General features: G+C 52.9%; 1 protein-coding gene across 1 annotated transcript; it reads right to left on the bottom strand.

Moving 5' to 3' along the window:
• Window positions 1-4,176: 4,176 nt before the first annotated feature.
• Window positions 4,177-14,945, bottom strand: LOC137450674 (cannabinoid receptor 2-like). The gene is made up of 2 exons (XM_068157493.1): window positions 14,876-14,945; window positions 4,177-7,057 (listed from the first exon to the last, which is right to left on the bottom strand). Exons 1-2 carry the CDS (start codon window positions 14,911-14,913, stop codon window positions 6,385-6,387), a joined length of 711 nt encoding a protein of 236 aa, XP_068013594.1. The 5' UTR covers window positions 14,914-14,945; the 3' UTR covers window positions 4,177-6,384.
• Between the last annotated feature and the right edge of the window lie 9,617 nt (window positions 14,946-24,562).

Raw genomic sequence — 24,562 nt, 5'->3', positions numbered from 1 at the left:
GGGGTGGCTTCCAAGCCCCAGCATCTTCTGGTACCCTGTGAGCTCCTGGTGGATGGAAAGCCATGTGCCATGGAGGGAGCTTTGCCTGGCTGTGCCCTCCCTGTGCACCCCTTGGGGCATGGGGTATGAGTAGGAGCTCTGATCTGAGCCCTGTTGCACGGGGTCACTGTCTGCACCCAGAGAACTGACTTTTCATCTTCAGATGAGTGCACTGTCTCTCTGCTATGGCAAACTGGCAGCTCCTGGCACCTCTGGGTGCCCCCAGCAGGGCCAGATCCTGAGCCAGGCGGTTGCAGAATGGGGCAGGACTCTTGGGGACATGCTGCTGCTGGTTGTCCCATGGAGGAGTGGCCAGAAAATTGTTAGGAGAGGATTCACACAGCCCTGGTGTACAAACCACCTGCAAAGCAGTTGTGTGTGCTCCAGGGCCAACTATTTGCTCTGAGCTTAAACCCTCTGTGTGCCCACCTGCACCTTGAGCTGGGCTACCTGCTGCTGCTCCAGAGCAGCCTCCTTGGGTGAGCAAAGCTGGACAGGATGCTCCTGCCCTCCCTGTTGCATGTAGTGTTCATTAATCACGAGCACTCTACCCCCTGGGCTTCGTTTCCCCTGCAAACGCTGCCCCTACCGAGCCCCTCCCTCAGCACTCATGTTCTGGGCTCGGCTGGCCTGGCTTTGGCTGTGTTGATGGCTTTGGCAGAAGGCTGTGAGCAGCAAGGAAGTTAACCACCCTCCCGGAGGTCGCCTTCGTGGCAGGCAAGAGGGGTTCTCATTCCCCGTGGGGAAGCCGTTTGGAGCCCCGCCGCCTGCTGTCCCAGCAGAGGGCACGATGCGCAAGGGAGAGCGGCGGCTGCCCCCGCCTGCTGGGATGGCAGAGAGGATGCAGCGCCGAGAAACAAGCCTGCAGAGCCAGAGACCCCAAAAGCAGGGTGCTGTGGGGCTCAGTGTGCCCCCCAGTGCCCTGCAAAGGCTCTGGCTGGCCCTCGCGAGAAACCACACACACACACAGAGACTGCTGATTCCTCCCAGCCCACAGCCAGAGCACCCAAATCCCTTCTGCACTTTGAGGAGCTCTTGGGTCCACTCTAAAACATCTGCAGAGTTGTTTCAAACTTAAGTTGCAGAGTTTTCTCTGACCTGAATAAAATGGATCCAGCATCTGGTGGGCAGAGAGCAAATGCTCCTCATTTCCAGAGTGTTGAGGCACTGATGTCAAAGCAGCAGCTATCCCCCACACAGTTCCTACGACCATGGAGTGCCTTAGGTTAGAAGGAATCTTTAAAGGCCATCCAGTCCAACTGCCCTGCAGTCAGCAGGGCCATCTGCAACCACAGCAGGCTGCTCAGTGCCCTGCTCTCCTGCCAGGCATGGGGCATCTACCACCTCTCTGGGCAGCCTGGACAGTGTCTTACCACCCTCAGTGTAACCTTCCTTCTATCCAGACTAATTCTCCTCTCTTGTAGTTTAAACACATCCCCCCTTGTCCTGTCCCAACAGGCCCTGCTAAAAACTCTGTCCCCATCTTTCTCACAGCTCCCCTTTAAGTACTGGAAGGTCTCTCTGGAGCCTTCAATTATTCTTCCAAGCTGTCTTTCAGCAACCTGCTTCACTGCAGGGAGCTAACCCATCTCTTCAGTGTGTTGGTGGGGGTTGTGTGAGGCCTGCATTGCAGCCCTTGGTTTGGATTATCAGTGCTGAATAAAACAGATCTCTGAAAGGTGACCTACTTGTAGCCAAGTGCTTTCCTGTCTGACTTCTCAGAAATGGCTCCCTGGATGGTTATCAGGCTTGTGCTGCAGGGGGTTCCCAGCACAGATGTGAGAGAGGCTCCTTCCTCTGCTTGGATGATGGAGGCAGACAGGCTGCTCAGCCTCAGCTGCCTCTTTCAGCTGCCCTGCTCATTCCCATCATCTGGAAACCTCCCTCCCTCTGCACCACCACGTAGCTACCTCCAAAGGCCTTTTCTTTCACCTCATTTCTGCTCACAGAGTCCTGCTGCAGTGCTGTGATCCCTGGCTGACACACACCTAAACCTTGGAAAGCTAAACTGATTTGCTCCCAAGAGGCAAAGTTTAAGTTCATGGAATGATCTGGGGCTGCTCAGCCCCTTGGGGACTTACTTCAACCCTTCAGCTCTGGGTGGCAGGAGGAAGGTCTCCCCTCCACAGCACTCAAGGACTGAAGCCACAAGCTGAGCCTGGATCTGCAAGCTGCCTGGTGGCTTTCTGCTGGCAGGGGAGAGCAACCACTTTCTGATTTATCCATTTCTCTCCTCCTGTTCAGGTTGTGTCCCATCTGTGCCCCCCAGCAGCCAGGCCAGCTTGCAATCATGGAATCAACCAGGCTGGAAAAGACCTCAGAGATCATCAAGTCCAACCTATTCCCTAACACCTGACACCTCCTGACAACTAAACCATGGCTCCAAGTGCCACATCCAAGCCTTTTTTGAGCACCCCCAGGGATGGGAACTCCACCACCTCCCTGGGCAGCACATCCCCAAGGCCAATTACTCTCTCTGGGAAGAACTTTGGCATGCTGGTGGGCACCAGGCTCAGCAGCCTCGCACAGGGACTGATTTAAAAGCTACAGCAGGTTATTATCTATGAAAAATAACATCCTGCTGAATCCACTTCTCCTCACTTCCTGTGATCCTCCTCAGGGCTCAGTGTCCCCCATGTCCCCCTGCCCCAGGCAAGAGAGCAGGAGGTGGTAACACCCACGGCATCCGCTTGTACACGTGCAGCTTGGTCCTGCTCCAGCATGGGACCTGGGATCCTGATCTCCAGGCACAAGTCAATACCTGCAGTGCTTTGCTGGAGGTTGTCTTTTTATTTCACCCTGTGTGCTGCTTGAGCCAAGCCACAAATGAATGCATTAAGAAATAGATGGCCCTGAGGGCACGGGCACTTGCCAGGATAATTCCAGAGTGCCAGCGTCGTGGGGGCTGGGAGGGACCTCTGGAGATCATCGAGTCCAGTTCTGGGCCCCTCAGGTTAGCAAAGATGTTGAGCTGCTGGAAGGTGTCCAGAGAAGGGCAACAAAGTTGGGGAGGGGTTTGGAGCACAGCCCTGGGAGGAGAGGCTGAGGGAGCTGGGGTTGCTTAGCCTGGAGAGGAGGAGGCTCAGGGGAGACCTTCTTGCTCTCTGCAACTCCCTGCAGGGAGGTTGGAGCCAGGTGGGGGTTGGTCTCTTCTCCTGTGCAATAGAACAAGAGGACACAGTCTCAAGCTGTGCCAGGGGAGGTTTAGGCTGGATGCTAGGAAGAAGTTCTTCCCAGCCAGAGAGATTGGCCATTGGAATGTGCTGCCCAGGGAGTCACCATCACTGGAGGTGTTGAAGAGCCTGGATGAGGCACCTGGTGCCATGGTTTAGCTGGTTAGATGGTGTTGGGTGATAGGTTGGACTGGATGATCTCAAAGATCTTTTCCAACCTGGTTAATTCTCTTCTCTTCTCTTCTCTTCTCTTCTCTTCTCTTCTCTTCTCTTCTCTTCTCTTCTCTTCTCTTCTCTTCTCTTCTCTTCTCTTCTCTTCTCTTCTCTTCTCTTCTCTTCTCTTCTCTTCTCTTCTCTTCTCTTCTCTTCTCTTCTCTTCTCTTCTCTTCTCTTCTCTTCTCTTCTCTTCTCTTCTCTTCTCTTCTCTTCTCTTCTCTTCTCTTCTCTTCTCTTCTCTTCTCTTCTCTTTTCTCTTCTCTTCTCCCTTCCCTTCCCTTCCCCCTTCCCTTCCCTTCCCTTCCCTTCCCTTCCCTTCCCTTCCCTTCCCTTCCCTTCCCTTCCCTTCCCTTCCCTTCCCTTCCCTTCCCTTCCCTTCCCTTCCCTTCCCTTCCCTTCCCTTCCCTTCCCTTCCCTTCCCTTCCCTTCCCTTCCCTTCCCTTCCCTTCCCTTCCCTTCCCTTCCCTTCCCTTCCCTTCCCTTCCCTTCCCTTCCCTTCCCTTCCCTTCCCTCTCCCTCCTACAGTAGCATCACCTAGAGCAGATGGCAGCAGAAAACCAGAGGGGAAAAAAAGAGCAATTATGAGTGAAGTGGTGAATTCAAAGATGCAAAGTCCTGCATGTGTGCCAGCTGTGGCTTGGGAATGCTCAGGAGCACTCAGCCATCTGCAAGGGCTTCTGCAGGAGCTGAGAGCATTGCACATCCTCAAGAAAAATGCACATAAATAATGCACACCCACTTTAGCAAAACCCAACTTTTATTAACCACAGCACATCAAGTAGGATTTCAGCTCCCCTGGAAGTGGCACCTCAGGCTCCCAGGATAAGAGCAGTGTATCACAGTGCATCCAGCTCCTGCAGCAGGAGTCAGCTTGCTTAGGCAAGGTGCAGCAAAGTTTTGTTAGGTGACTTGGTGACATCTCTGCTTTGACTGAATGCCCAGCACTCAGCAGTGATCCCTTTCACAGGGTCACAGGGTGTTAGGGGTTGGAAGGGACCTCCAGAGATCATCCAGTCCAACCCCCCTGCCAGAGCAGCACCATAGAATCCAGCAGAGGTTGCACAGGAATTCATCCAGACAGGGCTTGAGAAGGAGAGGGAGACTCCACAACCTCTCTGGGCAGCCTGCTCCAGGGCTCTGTGAGCCTCACAGTGAAGAATTTCCTCCTCATGTTGAGGTGGAACCTCCTGTGCTGCAGCTTACATCCATTGCCCCTTGTCCTATCCCAGGGTGCAAGTGAGCAGAGCCTGTCCCTGTCCCCTCCCTCCTGCCCCCCAGCCCCTTAGATACTTATAAACATTGATTGAATCCCCTCTCAGTCTCCTCCAGCCTAACCAGCCCCGGGTCCCACAGTGTCTCCTCATAGAGCTACCAGGATGCTGAAGGGACTGCAGCACTGCCCTGCCTTGGACTCTCTCCAGCAGATCCCTCTCCCTCCTGAACTGGGGAGCCCAGAACTGGATGCAGTAGTCCAGGTGAGGTCTCAGCAGGGCAGAGTAGAGGAGGAGGAGGAGAAACAATGTCAGGCTCCTTGCAGTGGGACATTTGTCTTCCACTGAGGTGAAAAAAAAAAAGCAAGTCTTTAGTTTCCTTTCACCTGTCTGTGGTGTGGACAGTCCAGGAAAGGCCCTCCCAGGGCTGGGCTCTTGCCCCAGGGCTGCTGTGGGTGTGCCTGGTTTCACTGCTCCTCTTCTGAGTGTCGCCCTTCGGCCAAGCTCATCCTGGTGCAGGAGGCAAAGCAATGACTTCTGAGACCTGCTGCAAATGGACAGGGCTGTGAAACTGAGGAAGTGGCTGGTGAGCAGAGCAAAGAGCAGGGAGCTCCTCCACCCTTGGGTCTGGGAAGTCTGATCTGAGTTCAGCCCACGGCTCCTGTGCCTCTGCTGGCTTTGGACTGCAAGTGGCCACAGATACAGTTTTCAGCCCTAGTATTCTAAGTGCCAAATTAATGCTACCAGCAGAGCACTTCTAGGCATGTCCTGAGGATTCTCACGGTGAGGCTGATGCCATCTGCAGGACAAAGCCAGCTGGGCTAGGCCAGTCTCCTGCACTCCTTGTCTCTTGATCTTACTGGCTGAAAGTGGTGGGGCACTTGGTTCAGAGGTATTTTAGGACAAAGATCATGTCTGAGGTTGTTTAGCCTGGAGAAAAGAAGGCCAAGAGGAAACCTTCTTGCCCTCTACAGCTCCCTGAAAGGAGGCTGCAGTGAGGTGGGGATTGGTCTCTTCTCCCAAGGAATAAACAATAGGACACAATGGCTTCAAGTTGCACCAGGGGAGGTTTAGGTTGGATGTGAGGAGCAGTTTCTTCTCCAGAGGGGGGTGCCAAGGCCTGGAACAGGCTGCCCAAGGCAGTGGTGCAGTCACCATCCCTAGAGGGACTGAAAAGCTGTGCAGATGTGGTGCTGAGGGACATGGTTTAGTGGTGAGCTGGCAGTGCTGGGTTAGTGCTTGGAATTGATAACCTTAAAAGGCTTTTTCCAACCCAAAACAATTCTGCTCTGGCTCTATGTCTGCAGCATGCAGCTTTACAGCTCATGGCTCAACAGATCCCTGAGTAAGCCTCTAAGCACCCTTATATAGATACAAAAATAAATAAATACTTGAATTGCTTGAGTTTCTCCATCTCCTGAAATGTCATTTGTGTCACCTGCAGGGTGAGGAACCTCTGGGCTGCAAGTGACCAGAGCAAGCCTGCAGAGCTCCAAGGCTGGCCACCCAGCTATCCCCAGAGCAGCTCTGTTGTCTTTCAGTGCTGAGGGGCAGCTCAAGCCCAAGCTCCTCCCGAGGGCTGAGGCTGAGCAGCATCAGCAAGCAGGGTGGTTTGAACTCGGTGGGGTTGCAGCCCCTGAGCCCTGGGCCCGCTCCTTGAACAGTTTGCAGACCACCAGCTCGAGGTGATGGGGGCGAAGTGTCCTCTGTCTGGTGTCCCAGTGCTGTGCCCCCAGGAGCAGGGACTACTTTCTTTTCAGTGCAGATCTGTTAGAGATGCTGAAAAAGATTTTGTAGTAGAGGTAGACGTTGAGGATCCTCAAAGCAACCCCCAGGAAGTAGCTGAGGGACCTGAGAAGAGCTGCGGCCGTGCTGCAGACGGTCAGCCCCCAAGAGGCGCTGCTGGCCTGCAGGAGGTCATCCACCTGGAGGAGGATGCACTCCACGGCCACCAGGCTCCAGATGATCCTAGACACCCGCCTGGCATTGCTCACTGTCCGCAGGTGGCGAGACTCTGTGGGGAAGAAGGTGATCAGGTAAGCCTCGAGGGCCACGCAGCTGAGCAGCAGGCAGCTGATGTGAGCGTTGGCAGTGAGGAGGTTCTGCGGCAGGGCTGCTGTCAGCCCTGCAGGGGAGGCACTGCCCCCAAACGTCCCTGTGACCGCCCCAGCAGCCACGCTGATGGAGACCAGGATGTCTGCCTTTGCCAGGCTCGAAATGAGGACGGCAGTGGACTTGGCTGAGACCTTTGCCGACTGCAGGAGGATTATTGCATACAGGCTGCCCAGCAGGCCCAGCAAAGTGCTGAGAGCGTTTGAAGAAGACAGCACAAGGTATTGGATGTGTTTAAGTACCAGGTATCTTCTGAGGTCTTTCATGTGGTCTCTCTCCATAGAAATGCCAGACAGGGAACCATACCTGGAATACATACAGAAAGGAGTGATGAAATGGGACATTAGTGCCATAGGCTCCACACAAATTCACCAAGCAAGCCTAGCTGAGAGGTGCCCCTGCCCGTGGCAGGGAGGTTGCACATTAAGAACAAGTTCTTCACCATGAGGGTAGTGGCACACTGGAACAGGTTGCCCAGGGGGGTGCTTGAGGCCCCATCCCTGGAGATATTGGAGGTGTTCAGGAGCAGACTTGATGGGGTGCTTGGTGCCATGGGTTAGTTGTTTGGGTGGGTTGGATTGGTTGGTGGGTTGGACCTTGAAGGTCTCTTCCAACCTGGTTTGTTCTATGTAACTTCTATATTCAAGGTGAGGCTCAAGAGGGCTCTGGGCAACCCCAGAGGGGTTGAAGTGATGATAGTGAAGTGTCTTCTGTTTGGTGTCCCAGTGCTGAGCCCCCAGGAACAGGGGTACTGTGTTTTCAGTGCTACTCAAGGTCAGGCTTGAAGAAGACCTGAGCAACCTAGTGGAGGACGTCCCTGCTGACTGCAGGGGGGGTTGGACTGGATGACCTCTGGGGGTCCCTCCCAACCCAGACCATTTGATTCTGTGATCTCTAAGGTCCCTTCCAGCCTAAGCCATTCTGTGATTTGTGCAGACACAGGCTGGTGTCCTCCACGCTCCAGCACCATGATGGTGTTGGTTGGTGACCCAGCTGCAGAGGTGTTCAGCCTGTGAGATCCTCAGGTTAGGACAGCTATTAAACATGTTGCATATGAGCCCAGGCGACAGCACTTCGTTGGCACTAACCCAGGAGTGACTGCAGAGCACTGGAATGACTCTGGGCTGGTACTGGAAAAGCTGAGGTCTGACCAGGGCTAATTTCGTTATAAAAATATGTTCTCTATCACTGCAGCAAGAAAAACCTTCCCAGTTGTGCTGAGCAGAAGGGTAAATGAGAGGTTTATTACTCATGCTGGGAAATGAAGTCATGAACTAAAGGGAATGCTATCCAAGAAATGTCCCAGGTGAATCAGCAGCTGAGAATTCCCCATGCAAATGCCCATCTGGTTTCCTGCTCCTGGCTCACCACATCCTCTTTGGCATCTAGGCTGGGCTCAGCAGCACTCTCTGATACAGCAGCACAGACTCACAGAGTCCTTGGCATGGTGAGGGTTGGAAGGGACCTCTGGAGATCCTCCAGTCCAACCCCCCTGCTAAAGCAGGGCACCCACAGCAGCTTGCCCAGGATGGCAATGTCCAGGTGAGTTTCAACTCTCTCCAGAGAAGGAGACTCCACAGCCTCTCTGGGCAGCCTGCTCCAGGGCTCCAGCATCTTCACAGGAAAGAAGTTTCTCCTCCTGTTCAGGTGGATCCTGCTGTGTTCTGTTTGTGCCTGCTGCCCCTTGCCACAGAATCACAGACTCACCAAGGTTGGAAGAGACCTCAAAGATCATCAAGTCCAACCTGTCCTGTCACAAGCTCAGAGCTGCTGGCTGCAGAAGCCCAAGGAGTTGTTTTAAGCATGGCTGAGGAGGGACATGGTCTCTGCCTCCACCTGTGGCTGGTGACAGCATCCTGGTACACGCTGGAACTCCTGGTCCCTGGTGAGCTTTCAGCTCTGAGCACAGGAGTGGATCTTGCCAGGGGCACACCAGGTGCTGGGTAGCTGGGAGCTGGTCCAGCTGGTGCCCAGGCCCAGCCAAGGCACCACTGAAGTCACTTCTCCCATGTTCTGGCTTTATGGCTTCATTTCTTTGGGAGCTACCCAAAAGCCAGGAGCCATTCTAAGCCTCATTGGCAAAGCATGTTGCCTAAGTTGCCCTGTCCCAAGCACCATGAGCAAACCCAACTTGCTGTCCCGCTGCTGGGCTGCCTGTTGGCAACCACTGGCATTTTTCTCCTTGGGCTTAGCAGAGCCACAATTAAATGCACCTCTAACTCCCCCCTGAGACAGCCATGCTGTTTCCTGCTTGTTTATTAGTGGACTCTTCTAATGCATCCAGCTGGATTTTCCTCTGAGATCTGATCCAGAACTCGATGGAAAGACCCATGGGAAGTTGCACCAAGCAGCCTTGGGATGAAGGCAGTTGGAGGAGGACCACATCCATTGCTGCTGCTGCTGCTCCTGGGTGCCTAGAGTCCTTCCAAACTTACCAGCCACTGGTGGAGTCTCTCTTCACAGGCCTGATAGAAGCTTCAGCTCCCCAGGGTGAGCAGGCAAGAGGGAAAGCCTCATCTCTCCAGCTGTTAGCTAACACTGCCCAACACAACCAGCCACCAAAAAATGGCTGAGTTTAGGCAACATTTGGAGGCAGCTCCCATGGGGTGCAGTGGGAGCCCTTCTCTGTCTGCCTGTCATCTCCTGTCAGAAGTTGCCAGCACTCCTTTTGCCTTAACCCCAGTGGGACGAGGTGTCTGGATGATGAACTTCTGCCTGGGGATCCTTCTCATCTCGGTGGGCAGCTTCAGGTGAAGTATTATGCAAGAGTGAGGTTAAATCTGCTCAGCAGCTGTCCACAGCTGTTTCATCTCAGCATGTTGAAGGTGCCTGACAAGGCAGGGCTGCATCCCAGGGCTCTACTCATTTCCTCTACATGCAAAGTAGCTATCACCTCCCAGCGCAGCTTTGCGTGACTCAAGGGACTGTTTGGAGATGACTCACGGCTCAGGAGCTCACAGTGTATTTGCACACTCAGATCTGAGGACAGGAATGGAGTTTCTAAAGCTCCCAGAGGTGTTTAGGTATTGCCATAACTTCCAGAGCACTGCTGCAAAAGGGCCAAAGTGTAAACCAGCCATGGGTGGGAGAAGGTTGCAAAGTCTCCTGAGGGAACTGGGGTTGTTCAGTCTGGAGAAAAGGAGGCTGAGGAGAGACCTCACTCTCTACAACCCCCTGAAAGGAGGCTGGAGCCAGGTAGGGATCAGTCTCTTCTCTCAGGTAACAAGCAATAGGACAAGAGCAAAAGTCCTCAGGTGGCTCCATGGGAGGTCTAAGCCAGACAGCAGGAACAATTTCTGCACTGAAAGAGTGGTTAAGCCCTGGAGCAGGCTGCCTGGGGAAGTGATGGAGTCACCAGCACTGCAAGGGTTCAAAACCAGCGCAGGTGTGGTGCACAGGGACATGGTGTGGTGGGTTTAGGACTGGACATGGCACTTGAAGCCATGGTTTAGTTAGTCACGAGGGTTTGGGTGAGAGGTTGGACTTGATGACCTCTGAGGTCTTTTCCAACCTTATTGATTCTATGATTCTGTGTTTCTATGATCTTTTGAGGTCCCTTCCAACCCCAACACTGACTCTGTGGTTCTGAGAGAACTAGAAACAGCCAAGAGGGTTCCTGTCTCTAAAAGGGGAGAGCAGGGCAAGGGCAGCTTCAGTCCCCAGAAAACTGCTGCAGTGACCAAGCAAATGGCTGTCTAAACGTTAGAGAGGAAATGAGGAAGAAAGGTGTGGATTTCTCACAGCCAAAGCACAGTTCCTGAGCCCAGCTTCCCTCTGCAGCAGGGTAATTGATCTCCTGGGTGAGCCAAGAGTGTCACATGGCTTGAATGTTATGAAGACTTCCAATATTGTTTCATGAGGCCTTCTTGTCCAGGGGCAAGCTAAGGAAGTGGGGGCTCGATGGAGCTCTGATTAAATCATGCCTAGCTGGAGAGGAAACGAGGAAAAGGCTAATCAGCAGCAATTAGCAAGAAGAGGTGCCCATGGGCTTCTGCAGAGATCTGAGAGCTGGTGCATTTCCACCAGCTGCAGCAAGGAACAGAGCTGATGCTTAGCCAGTCACTGATCCCCCCTCTGCAGGACAGCTTCAGCTCCATACCACATCTGGCACCTGTGCAGCAGTCAGGGAGAGGAAGAGCAGACGTGGGCAGGAGCAGGGAGCAAGGCAGGGCAGGAGGGTGGCTGACACAGGCAGAGCTGCTGGCACAAGTGCCTGCTGGTACAGCCTGTGGGTGGCAACACCTGCAGCAGGAGTCAGCAGCCTTTGTGCCACAAAGGGCAGATGCCGCCTGGTGATGCATGAGCAGGAGGAATGTCCAAGGTCACGTGGGATGAGCCTGGCTTTGCTCAGGAGAAGCTGGGTCTTGACTCAAGTCTGAGGGCAGTTTTGAGGCCAATGGTTCAAGAAAAGTGGCAGTTCTGAGGAAGTGTCAAGGAGCCAGAGGGAATCACAGGTTCCTAACACCACCAGCAAGGTGTCCAGGGGACAGCAAGGTGTCCCTGTGGCCAGGAGGGACAACAGCACCCCGGGGTGCATTAAGCAAACTGTGTCCAGCAGCTCAAGGGAGGTTCTCCTCCCCCTCTGTTCTGCCCTGGTGAGGCCACACCTGGAATACTGTGTCCAGTTTGGGGCTTCCCAGCCCAGGAGAGACAGGGAGCTGCTGGAGGGAGCCCAGGGAAGGCTACAAGGATGACTGGGGGGCTTGAGCATCTCTCCTATGAAGAAAGACTGATGGACCTGAGGCTGTGTAGTCTGGAGAAGAGAAGGCTGAGAGGGGATCTGATCAATGTCTCTCAGTATCTGAGGGGTGGGTGTCAGGGGGAAGGTTCCAGGCTCTTTTTGCTGGTGCCCAGTGACAGGGCAAGGAACAGTGGGGGACAAGCTGGAACACAGCAGCCTCCACCTCAACACGAGGAGAAACCTCTTTACCGTGAGGGTGACAGAGCCCTGGAGCAGGCTGCCCAGAGAGGCTGTGGAGTGGAGTCTCCTTCTCTGGAGCCTTTCAAAACCCACTTGGATGTGTCCCTGTGTGACCTGCCCTAGGTGACCCTGTTTTGGCAGGGGGTTTGGACTGGGTGATCTCTGGAGGTCACATCCTGTGATTCACAGCTGAGCACTTATCTCCTTCCATGCATCCTCAGTGTTGATCTTGGGAGCACCTCGGAGCCTGTACAGCAGAGCTTTCCCTGTGCACTTACCCAGCAGGTCTGGGTGGCTGCTTCAGTCCTGGCCTGTTTGCATCTTTGCTGAGCTGATGGGAAGATTAAAATCCTGAGTGATGAAAGAAAGGCACCAAGGCAGCTTCTCAAAGGGTGGGATTCCCATTGCTTGCTGTAGAAGGATTTGTTACAGGCTGACTCACCCAAGGCCCCCATGCCCTATTCCTCTCTTTTAAGTGTTTGGCCAACTCATCAATGGAATCCTTCAGGGAAGAGGAAGGAAAAACTTAGGCTTGTACTTGAGCCCTGGGATGTGCTGCCCAGGGAGGTGGTGGAGTCCCCATCCCTGGAGGTGTTTAGGAAGAGACTGGATGGGGTGCTTGGTGCCATGGTTTAGTTGATCAGATGGTGTTGGGTGGTAGGTTGGACTTGATGATCTCAAAGCTCTTTTCCAACCTGCTTAATTCTATTCTATTCTATTCTATTCTATTCTATTCTATTCTATTCTATTCTATTCTATTCTATTCTATTCTATTCTATTCTATTCTGTTCTATTCTATTCTATTCTATTCTATTCTATTCTATTCTATTCTGTTCTGTTCTGTTCTGTTCTGTTCTACTCTGCCATGATCCAGTTCACCTTACCCTGGTTTTCCACAGTCATTAACTCGAAAATTGATTCCTCTCTTTCTGGTGAAAGCAAAACCTTCCTCTAATCAACACTCTCTGCTCCTGCCATTAAGTCAAGAGGCTCTGCCACTCATCCTGCTGCAGCCATTGCAGTGCAGGCTTACCAAGGGGTGGCTTTGCTTCACTGCTGAGGTTGCAGGAGGTGGTGGAGAGGAGGTTTAGCCTCTGAGGGTTGAAGTCTGAGTGGTGGTTTGACCTTTTATTTCCATACAGAGCACCAATGAAATTAAGATCAGTTGGAACAAAACCACCTGAAACCACAGTGTGAAAACTCCTACAGCTCACCCCCTGGAAGGGGAGGAGATCCAAGCTGTGATGTGCTCAGTCAAGTACTAATTAATTAGAGGACATGGGGGGATGGAGCAAAACTAGAAATGGGTAGATTGAGATTGGATGTCAGGAAGAAGTTCTTCCCCAGGAGGGTGGTGAGAGCCTGGCACAGGTTGCCCAGGGAGGTGGTGGAAGCCTCATTCCTGGAGGTGTTTGCAGCCAGGCTGGATGTGGCTGTGAGCAACCTGCTGTAGTGTGAGGGGTCCCTGGCCATGGCAGGGGGTTGGAACTGGCTGAGCCTTGAGGTCCCTTCCACCCCTCACAGTTCTGTGATTCTGTGATTGATCTTGTTATTCCAGCTCCTCCTTCCTTGGGCAGGAACATGAGGAATGTCCAGCTGCACTTTCTGGCTGGAAGATGTCTTCCAGCTTTCTGTTAGAGACTTTTCAGTGTTGTCCTTCCTCTGAAGCCTCAGCTGACCCAGGAGACAGGAATCTTTCTTATGGCTTCATCCTGCCCCACTCCACCCCTTCCACACTATGATTTAAGTGGTTAAAACTCTCATCCAGAATGTGGCAGAGCGAGGTTTGATTTCCTCCTTCACCGCAGGGGAGTTAGATGTTTATCTCTCATGGATGTCCCAACCAGCAAGCTGAGGCTGTCCTGAGGTGGGGATGCTTTTTGTGCCACCTAAGGAATCTGGTCAGAGGGTAGGAAAACATCTGAGACCCTGGGCCAAGGGGCAGGGAGCAGGAAAAGGCTCGTGGGGCACTACACAGGCACTTGTGGAGGTGGGAAAGAGCATCCCAGTTTCAGATGCTTGCTCCGTGGATGGATTCATCTGCTCTGCTAAATTCAGAAGAGCTGGGAGATGCTCCTGGGTGCTGGAGCTCAGCTCCTCATCGTCTTGAGAGACTTCCAATGGTCCACAGCACAGTTTTGGAGGCTCTGAATGCTGTGTGGATGTGGACTGGGCTTTAGCAGGAGGCCAGGAGGGTGGTCCACGCTGCAAGGATGGTTTGAGGGTATGATCCTCGTTGCTCTAGCCAAGCTCAGTGCCAGAGATCAGGCCAGGGCACTTCCCTGGTCAGACATCACGTTTTCATGGGTGAGATTAAGAAGTTGCTTGATAAAGGGCAGGTGTGCAAAGCAAAGCCTGAAGCCACAGGCTACTCCTTTGGAGAAGGTGGCTGCCAGCATGGTTCTCCTGAGCTCCCACTGCCAACACCCTCCTCCACAGCCAGTCCAGCCACTTCCCTCCAGCTAGGAAAACCTGCCAGCCCACGAAGGACCTCAGGGAATGGAGAAGAGGTAGAGGTGCCTTCCATTAGCAGACCCTTCCCTCTGCCTACACCAGGGCAGGGACAGGCTGGCAGGGAAGGCAGCTGCCCTCCATCTGCCCAGCCTGGGCAGGCAGGATCACATCTGGGATGGAGCCAGTTGGGAACATACAGAGGGAGAAAGGAATTCCTTCCAGTCCAGGCAGTTCCATCCTGCCAGAATGGCTGGAGCTGGTGAAGAAGGCAACCTCAGCCAACCTCTCTGATTATTTACTGTTCCCAAAGCAGCCTCTTGCAGTATTCCTTAAAGGTCAGCTGCAGGGGGGACCACTGCACATGGACAGTGACACTTGAACAGTTTTTATTGAGGTGAAACCTCAGCCTGAGCTCATGTGAGGTCTCATGCACCAGCATCTTGTGTTTCCAGTCAGACTGATTCTTTAGCTCCTCGGAGATTGCTCTCTTGGGACACTTGGTACTCTCAGTTAATAAGAACTTCACATTTGTCATTGGTAGCCTGAGAGGTACACAGAAATATCTCCTGCTCCTAAACAAATGCTTCCTTTCCAAACTCCTTCTGGAACTGTGTCAGAGAACAGACAGAGGAGGATACCAAACTGGAAACCCAGACTCCCACTGCATGTCCTGGCTGCAGGGCAGTGTTGAAGCTTCTGATTCCTTTTAAAAGGGGGGGAAATAAAGAATAACTTAAAAAATTACTTACAATTCCTGGACAAAGCAGCTGGGAAGAGTTTTCTGCATCACTTTATTCTGTCTGTGGTCTGCAGCAGGGCTAAAACGTGTCCTTTGCCCTGGATTGCTTCCTGCTTTTTATATAGCTGGTGCTGTGTGTTCAGCACCACGTCAGAGCACGGGGCTCCACGGGCAGGAATTGTTTTGCTAGGCAACATCTCCCGAGCTGGTTTCACAAGAACTGCTTTGCCTGAATCATGGTAGCTATTAACTTTCAGCTGCCTGGAAAAATTGATGCCCTGTGTGGAAGAGGAGTCCCAGACACTTCCTCAAATGCACTCTCGGAGATGGGGCAGATTACAGGGTGGGAGCCTGCGCCTGTCTGGCCGCCACATGAGCTAGCACCGATCAGCCAGGAGTAAAAACCCTGCTTTGCTCTGACCAAAGGTCTGCCCTGGCGTGAAAAGCAGCACCGGGCTGTCCCCGGGGAGTGTTTGTGTTGGTGTTGCCCGGGCTACCCCGGGTTGATGCTGACTACCTTGCAGCTAACCCTCCTCTATTGTCCTCCAGGTATGACGTTGGTTAAGCCAAGTTCGGCCCTGCTCCGGGGCAGGGGACTCTCCTCGCAAGGTCTCGGGGTGGTGGGAAGGCAGAGGGGCATCTCTCAGCCGTGGTGCATAGCAAAGCGGTGCGCTCACAGCCGCAGGGGCAGGGCTCCCGGCTCCCAGCCTCCCCGCCGCGGCGCATCCCTCTCCCGGAGCCGGTTTGCGACTGCAGGGCATGAAAGGCAGTGACGCTGCCTCGGTTTCTGATCGTCAGGTACAGATTTGCCAGCTCACCACCAGCAGCACACCACTCCCCTCACCGCTCCTTGGAGTGGCAGAAAGCTGCAGAGAGATAAAGCAGCTGCAAACCCGAGCGCACTGCTGTCCAGGCCACGGCCCGAGGCTTGTCCCGGGAAGGGGCAGCCCTGCGCTCTCCTGCCAGCCCGGAGAGCAGCAGCAGCGCCGGCCTTGCGCCGGAGTGCTGAGGAGGGGACAGCTGCCAAAGGCAGAGAAAGCCCTTGGAAAGGAGAGGTTTGACTGGCTGGTAACTCATACAATTTGTGCTTGCAGTGTGTAAATGTTTATTCTGCTATCCGATTGTAAACGAGAGGGAGTTCACTTCTGCCAGAGGCTCTCCACGGCCCTTTTGCTTTTCACAACTACTGTTTGCTTACTTTGCTTGCCCACAAACACCAGGGCCAACTGCTGGGGCATAAAGTCTACAAACAACCCACGCAGCTCTCTCAGCAGCTTGAAATTTCATCATGACTTGCAGAAAGATAAGGCAAACCCTCTCCGTTTCTCCAGGGCACCACCCCATTGCATCAGCCTCCTTCCACTGCAAGGAATCGCAGGGAAGGCAGGGGGTGAGCTGGGGCACTCCAGAGCCATGCCCCACTTCACCAGGCAAGGGTGGGAGGCACCTCCATAGCCAGCAGGGAGAGAGGGGACTGGCCATGGGAAGGGGAGCTGCAGTGAAGTCTTCCATCAGTCCCCTCAGCTAATCCTCACCTGCTCCTGCTGACTTCTGGCTCTCAGTGCTCCTCTCTGAGCCCACCAGTATCTCCCTTATCTCCAGCAGAATGAAGGCAGCATCTTTGATTGGTTTCTGCAGTGGCAGGAGGTGGTTTCCAGTATCTATGAGGTAGCTGAGACCCCCATCCCTGGAGATACTCAAGTCAGGCTCGACAAGGCTCTGAGCAACCTGCTCTAGCTGAAGATGCCTCTGCTGAGTGCAGGGGGGGTTGAGATGCCCCTTCCAAGCCAAACCTTTCTGTGATTCTATAGTCACTGTCCTCTGCCAGGGGGGGCACAATCCCCTTGGCAAAACACGAAGAGGCAAGTAGAGAGAGGGGTGACCTGGATGTATTCTGCAGCTCCCTCAAGAGCAACTTTCCACTGCTCACCTTTCCAAGCAGCTCATCAGCAGTGAGTCTAATCACCTCACTTGGTTGATTGTCTCTGTTTTCACCACAGAAAAGGAAATTCACTTTTAATGAGGGCAAATGCTGGCACAAAGCATTGCTAATGTAATGGCTATTCCTTCTGGGCACTGAGTCCAGTGACAAAACATCCTTGCCAGTGACTTCCAGGACTTCATCAGCCCCTTCTGCACAGCTGACAGGAAAGATTTCCTTCCAGAGAAGCAGAGAAGAGGCTGCTGGCATCATTTCTTTTCCCCTCTAAGGTATTGACTGTATCAAGATTACAGATAAATGCATGACTCCAAAACCTGGGGGGACAAGAACTAGGTACAAAAACCTTCATGCAGATCTCACTTGCTCCCACAGTAGCTGCCAAGGTCACCTCAGCCTGCCTGCAGCCAAGGGTCTGGGGAAGTGTCCAGCCCTTGCAAGCAGAGGGAAAATGGGCCTGAGCTGTGGCCCTGAGAGCAGCTGGTCCACTCTCTCCCTTACATCACCATACAGATTTTGGGTTACCTTGTTGGCATTCATGGAATAGTTCTGCCAAGCGTTGAGTTTTGCTCCACAGCAGATGAAACTGCAGCAAAGTGCACTTCATGTTCCACACCACCACTGCTCAGCCTTTAGGAGTGCTCTGAGGCCATCCTTGGCTCATAGTCCTGCTGGAAACCTCCCAGGAGCAGGCTGTCCTCTCTCCTCTGCCTGTGATGCACCCCAGCTTTGTGCTCCCCCAGGCACCTGCCCATATTGCTCTGCTTCCCCAGACTGCCCCTTCTCTCTTTGCCTTCTGCTGCTCTGAGGTGTAGCCGTAGTATGATCAGATATAACAAGGCTGCTACGTAGGCTTGGACCACTTGAAGCTATTTGTTGCTGTGCCTACTGGTGACAGCAGATTGACTTTTGAGCCTCATTATTGTAGCCTGAGCACCTCCAGGCATTGGTGCTGGTGGGTGCTGCTTACTGGCCAGCCAGGCACCAGGGAATCATAGAATCACAGAATGATTTGAGTTGGAAGAGACCTCCAAAGGTCATCCAGTCCAACCCAGCAGGGACATCCTCACCTAGAGCAGGTTGCTCACAGCCTTGCTGAGCCTGACTCTGGTTATCTGCAAGGATGGGGCCTCACCTACCTCCCTGGGCTACCTGTTGCAGTGTTCCACCACCCTCCTGGTGCAGAACTTGTTCCTCACATCCAATCTAAAGCTGCTCTTCTCTCATTTCAAGCCACTGCCCCTTGTCCTGTCGCTGCAGGCCTTTGCAAACAGCTCTTGCTGCTTGTGAGCCCTGAGTCCTGGCAGGGCAGGGGGGCATTGGCTGCCAGTGGTGTGTTTCTCATCATCTGCCCTTGCACAGGTGGCAAAGAGCCGTGGAGATACTCAGGACTGGCAAGCCTTGGATGATGTCTTTTCCATATGGATGCAGTCCATGATGGCAGCAGCAGCAGCAGCACGGGCTGGATGGCTGCTGCCACAGGAGCACAGGGAGGTGCTGATGCAGCTGTGTGGTGCCTGCTACTCTTCTGGAGTGGGTTCAACACAGATTTCCCAGAAAAACGTTCTCTTGCTGCTCTTGAGACCCTGGGGGATGAACATTTACTGCTGCCTTGAACTTTCTTTGGCAGTCATTTTCTTCTCAACCATTTGTGATGCTTCCTCTGAGCAGCAGCCCTAATCTGTCTCTTTTTCTCCCTGAGGGAAACGAGAGGACATTAAGGAAATGGTTTTCCAGTGACTGGGGCTGCATTAGAAGAAAACATTTGCAAATGTGTTTTTCAGCTCGGCATCCTTTCTTTCCCAAAGCTATCTTGGGCTGAGGTGGAGGTTTGCTCTTTTGGGGGCAGAGGGGAGGGGGTTTTCCTGATGGCTGGGGGGTGGTTTGCTTTGGTTAGGGGCTTTTTAAAGAGAATAGTTTTGTTTAGACTTGTAAACAAATCAATTCAGCATTAAGTAAAAGCATCAGAAACCTTGGAACTGAAAATTCGGTCACTTGGACATGTTGCAAGTGGTTGAGCTCAGGAGAATGGGGTTCCTGTTTCCTAACAGTGCCAGGAAACAGATTTGACCAGGTCTTGGTGGCTTTCATTTGGGATTGGAGAGACAGAGGACCAGTGGCATGAGGGCCCAGCCCAGATCAGCTCTGGTAGGTCACACATGAGCAGAAGCAGTGTTGTTCCATGTTTCATTGACCCAGAGCAGAGGTTTCCTCCCACATAGAGACCTGCATGGCAGAGCAGAGCAAAAGCCTCCAGCATCACAGAATCCCAGCATGCTGGGGGCTGGAAGGGACCTCTGGACATCACCTAGTCCAACTCCCTTCTGCCCCTGTGCTCAGCACTGCTCAGGCCACACCTTGAGTCCTGTGTCCAGTTCTGGGCTCCTCAGTTTAGGAAAGATGCTGAGATGCAGGAAGGTGTCCAGAGAAGGGCAACAAAGCTGGGGAGGGGTCTGGAGCACAGCCCTGTGAGGAGAGGCTGAGGGAGCTGGGGTTGCTTAGCCTGGAGAAGAGGAGGCTCAGGGGAGACCTTCTTGCTCTCCACAAGTCCCTGAAGGGAGGTTGTAGACAGGCAGAGGTTGGTCTCTTCTCCCAGGCCCCCAGCACCAGAACAAGAGGACACAGTCTCAAGCTGTGCCAGAGGAGGTTTAGGCTGGAGGTTAGGAAGTTGTTCTTCCCAGAAAGAGAGATTGGCCATTGGAATGTGCTGCCCAGGGAGGTGGTGGAGTCACCATCACTGGAGGTGTTCATAAAAGGATTGGATGTGGCACTTGGAGCCATGGTTTAGTTGTCAGGAGGTGCTGGGTATTAGGTAATAGGTTGGACTTGATGATCTCTGAGGTCTATTCCAACCTTATTGATTCTATGGTTCTATGATGATATCCAGGTGGGTCAGGAATCTCTCCAGGGAAGGAGACTCCACAACCTCTCTGGGCAGCCTGGGCCAGGGCTCCAGCACCCTCACACCAAAGAATTTTGACCTCATGTTCATATGGAACCTCCTGGTTTCTAGTCTGAGCCCTTTACCCCTTGTCCTGAGGGAAGGTGAGAGATGTACTGGCACTGCCTTCAGTGTTTGCCAGAAAGCTGCTTTTTGGGAGTGGCAGACTAACACTGCTGACCTTCAGCTGATGTGGGGGAAAGGTGGGTGATAGAAAAGTTGGTTGGTTCTTCAACAAAAGCTTTGGGGAGCTATTGAGAGTGTGAGTGTTACCTCACAGGAGGAAGCAGAGTGCAGTACTCCACGAGGTCCCTGATTAGGAGATGTGTTTTACTTGGACAGATGACAGAGCTTACTATAATGTTTCCCAGTAAGACTGCACAGGTGGGCAAAAAAATAACCTCTATTAAAAACACCCCCAATTAATTAAGAGAGTGACCTAACTGCTCCACTGTCAGACTTCAGACCCTCTGAGCAGCCTCCCTGGCAACCAGAGACGATCATTTGGTGCTCCTGAGGGACTGATTTCAGCTTATTTAGTGGTTAGGGTTTGTTTTTTAATGCATTGAAACCCTGACCCCCGTCCCTCATGGCCAACATTTCTTTGTGTTCCACTGCAGCGTTTGGACAGTCAAGAATGCAACTGACCACAGGCTGGTGGAAGCCAGCAGCACGTAGGCACCTGCAGCACTCACCAAGAGGCATGTGGAGGAGGGAAGTCTGCAGCTAGCTGGGGGGGAAATGACTGCACAGGCAGGAATGGCTTTGTGGCAGGATCACAGGGTGTCAGGGCTTGGAAGGGACCCAAAGAGATCATCAAGTCTTCTCCCAGGCAAGCAGCACCAGAACAAGAGGACACAGTCTCAAGCTGCACCAGGGGAGGTTTAGGATGGAGGTGAGGAGAAAGTTCTTCCCAGAGGGAGTTGTTAGCCATTGGGATGTGCTGCCCAGGGAGGTGGTGGAGTCCCCATCCCTGGAGGTGTTCAAAAGGGGATTGGATGTGGCACTTGGAGCCATGGTTTAGTAGTCATGAGGTGTTTGGTGACAGGCTGGACTTGATGAACTTTGAGGTCTCTTCCAGCCTTATTGATTCTATGATTCTATGTCCAACCCCCCTGCCAGAGCAGGACCATACAATGTAGCTCAGGTCACACAGGAACACATCCAGACAGGCCTTGAAAGTCTCCAGAGAAGGAGACTCCACAACCTCTCTGGGCAGCCTGTTCCAGTGCTCTGTGACCCTTACAGTAAAGAAGTTCCCCCTTGTGTTGAGGTGGAACCTCCTGTGCTGCAGCTTGCATCCATTGCTCCTTGTCCTATCCCAGGGAGCAAGTGAGCAGAGCCTGTCCCTGTCCCCTCCCTCCTGACCCCCAGACCTCAGATATTTATTAAATCCCCTCTAAGTCTCCAGCCTAACCAGCCCCAGGTCCCTCAGCCTCTCCTCATAAGGCAGTGCTGCAGTCCCCTAATCATCCCCACAGCCCTCCACTGGACCCTCTCCAGCAGATCCCTGTCCCTTGTTAAAGGTTCTCACTGTGCTTTGCTCTCAAAGGGAGATGAACACCTTGGGGTTTCTCATGGAGCTCAGCCCCCAAAGGCAGCACAGCAGCTCCTGGGAGCAGTCCCAGGTCAGTCAGTGGAAGGTGTGCAGAGCAGGAGGGCTCGTTGGCCAGGGCCCAGCTGAGGCTGAGAAGGTCAGTTTGGAGGAGGAGGGGAGTGGATTTGGCCAGGTTAGCTGGGATACAAGTGGAGGAAGGATGGAGTTGTGCATGTCTCAGTCTTGGCCAAAATATGTTACTCCCAAGCCAGGCAGAGCCTCCAGCACACCTTCAGCTCTGGTCTCCTTGGAAAACTCTCTGTGCTTTATTAGTGCATGCCTTCTCCCCACAGCCTCCCAGCTCTGATGGAGGGGGATCTCTGCAACCCTCTGACTGCCCAAGCAGACCTTCAGCACAAGTGATTCCACTTTCCCTCTTCCTGAAGGTACTTAAGCCACCCAATCTCACCTCTTTAGGGCTCGCTGCAGGCTTAGTTGGTGTTCACTGCAGTGAAAATCCTCCCTTGGCCTGAAAACTCATCTGAGGAAGCAAGCAAGGAGTCAGAGGTGAGGACATCAGCACCTTCCTCTTCTGCTTGCTCAAGCCTTTGCCTTTTCCCTTTGCATCATCACCTCCTGTTTCACTTTCTCCTGCTCTAGCTCCTGTGCAGTCTTTTGGGGTCTCGTGTGAGCTGTTGCTGTTCTCTTGCACTGAGGGAAAGCCTGGAGCTGCATAAGCACTTATTAAACAAAAAAAATGGCATTTTGTTCATTATCACAGCATCATGGAGTGGCTTGAATGGGAAGGGACCTTTAAAGGTCATCTAGTTCAACCCCCACACACACAGTGAGCAGCGACATCTTCAGCTAGATCAGGCTGCTCAGAGCCCTGTTCTTCCCCTCTGGCTTGGCCTGTCTCTCTTGCTCCATTCTTGTGTGTGTGGCTACTGCAGGAGTTTGATTTCCTGAAGGCTGTTTCATGATTTCTTAGTGTGGCTGTGCAAGTGAGGCTGAGTGTTCAGAAAGTCAGCTCTTGTTCATACTGAGGTACTTCATCTAGCCTGGTATCATCAAAGAACAGAAAGATGAATGCCTCTGGCATGGAACACCTCTGTTTTACCCAGGTGGTGCTCAGAACCTTCTTTAAGAGCAGTGATAAAGGACTGGACTGTGTCCAGTTCTGGAGCCCCTATTCCAGGAAGGATCTGGAGGTGCTGGAAGGTGTCCAGAGCAGGGCCACGAGGATGAGCAGAGGGCTGGAGCTGCTCTCCTGTGAGGACAGACTGAGGGAGTTGGGGTTGTGCAGTCTGGAGAGGAGAAGGCTCTGAGGAGACCTAATTGTGGCCTTCCAGTATCTGAAGGAGGGTACAAAAAAGCTGGAGAGGGACTTTTGAGGGTGTCAGGGAGTGATAGGGCTGGGGGCAATGGAGCAAAACTAGAAATGGGTAGATGCAGATTGGATGTTAGGAAGAAGTTGTTCCCCAGGAGGGTGGTGAGAGCCTGGAACAGGTTGCCCAGGGAGGTGGTGGAAGCCTCCTGCCTGGAGGTGTTTGCAGCCAGGCTGGATGTGGCTGTGAGCAACCTGCTGTGGTGTGAGGTGTCCCTGCCCATGGCAGGGGGGTTGGAACTGGCTGAGCCTTGAGGTCCTTTCTATGATGCTGTGATTCCATTCACAGCTGTACCCTAGAAAGAGAGGACACAAGGCTATGACTAGGAGTTGGACCAGATGACCTTCCAAAGTCCCTTCCAGCTCCAACCATTCCATGATTCTATGATCCCAAGCTGTTTCCCCAGGAGAAAACTCATCCTTTCAGGCCTAGACATGAGCTAGCAGGACAACTCATGGTTGCCAGCATGGTATGCCTGGCAGCCCTGCACACAAAGGTTGTTTTGCCCTACTGTAAATGCTGGGGAGAGAGAGGGCAGAAGGGGCAGGTCTCTAATGCCAACCAAAAGCACCCCATGACCCAAACAATTTAATGGCAACACAGCAACAGCTAAACACTTTGCTTTGTCTACCAACTAATGCAAGGGCAGGATGTGAAATTGAGTGATGAGAACTCGCGTCAAGAAGAATTGAGACATCCAGCATCCCTGACAGGTCTGTGATTCTGTGACAGCCATGTGACACAGCTGCTGTCTCGTGCTTCACTCTGCAGTTATTCCTCCTCTGGTCACTTCTCTTGAGTTGAAGTTGCTCTGATGTGGTGGTTGTGTTGACTCATCTGGCTGCAAAAGAGGAAGAGAAACAGGAATTGGGTTGAATGACTTTTGGGTTCCAGAGCTGTCTGGTCACTTCTTGCTGGTGGCTTTTTCTTCCCACCCTGGGGGGGTCTTGCAGATGACCATGCCTTGGAGTGGAAGCTGAGCAGATGCCATGGCTGTGTGGGTCAGCAAGGGTGGTGGCTACCAAAAGGATTGCTGTGGGCTGTCAATCAGGCTGCTGTGGGCAGCAGGTGGTCTGAACTGGCACAGAAGAGGACACTGGTGTTGGGCAACACTTAGCAGCAGGGCAGATGGGAGGGACACCAGCAGGGAGCAGGAAAGCAGAGAGAGTGTGAGGCACTGAGGGGAAGGATGGTGGATTAAAACCTTAAAAGCAATTAAATGGCTGAAGACATCTGATATCAAACCAAAGAGGGTTAAGTCACTGTGCTTCAGCCCAGCCAGAGATCTGCAGAGGGATTTAGAAATGCTCAGGCAAAGGAGGGGAAGAGGCAGCAATCAGATATTATTAACACCAGGAAGAGAGAAGAATTATTGGAAGTGAGGTTTCAGGTTAGAGCTGGAAATAATAGCCCTGAATTACACTCAAATGAACCTTTTTTCTCTTAAACATTGGGAAAACTTCCTGATAGGGAGAGGCCCCAAGTGGGGTTTGGTTTCCAGGAATTAGATCCACATTGTGTGTCCCTGCCTGGCTGGAGCTGGTGTCTAAGCTTTGCATGCCCAGATTTCTAAAGAAGAAATCCCTTTCCCCCTGGGATGGTCCTCCTCTCTGCTCAGTGGGAGTAATGCCAGGAGAAAACTGAGTCTTGTGCTTCTGCTCAGAACTGAAAGGTTTCTCCAGGAGCCAGCAGCTGCTTCTCAGCACATCTGATAAGGGCAGGTACAGAGAGCAGCAGGTTATAATTGAAGGGCTTGGTTCACAGCTTGGGGAAGGTGGTTTGGGGGCTGATCAGAAGCTTGGGGTCAACCTGGAGCAGGCACATCATTAGGGGCCTGAGACCAGGCATAATTAAGTGCAAGTGAGAAGCATGGGACAGAAGTATGGGAATAG

The sequence above is a fragment of the Melanerpes formicivorus genome, unplaced genomic scaffold, assembly GCF_026170545.1.
Source record: "Melanerpes formicivorus ecotype bairdi unplaced genomic scaffold, bMelFor1.0.p_v2 SCAF_37, whole genome shotgun sequence".
NCBI lineage: Eukaryota > Metazoa > Chordata > Aves > Piciformes > Picidae > Melanerpes > Melanerpes formicivorus.
This window is presented reverse-complemented; position numbering and strand designations above follow the sequence as displayed.

What these genes read in the sequence shown, in the direction of transcription:
- LOC137450674 (XM_068157493.1), bottom strand. Translation starts at nt 14,913, where the DNA reads ATGCAGAAAACTCTTCCCAGCTGCTTTGTCCAGGAATT. An exon ending in AGCTGCTTTGTCCAGGAATT is followed by an intron (nt 7,058 to 14,875) that starts GTAAGTAATTTT and finishes TATGTATTCCAG; the next exon opens with GTATGGTTCCCTGTCTGGCA.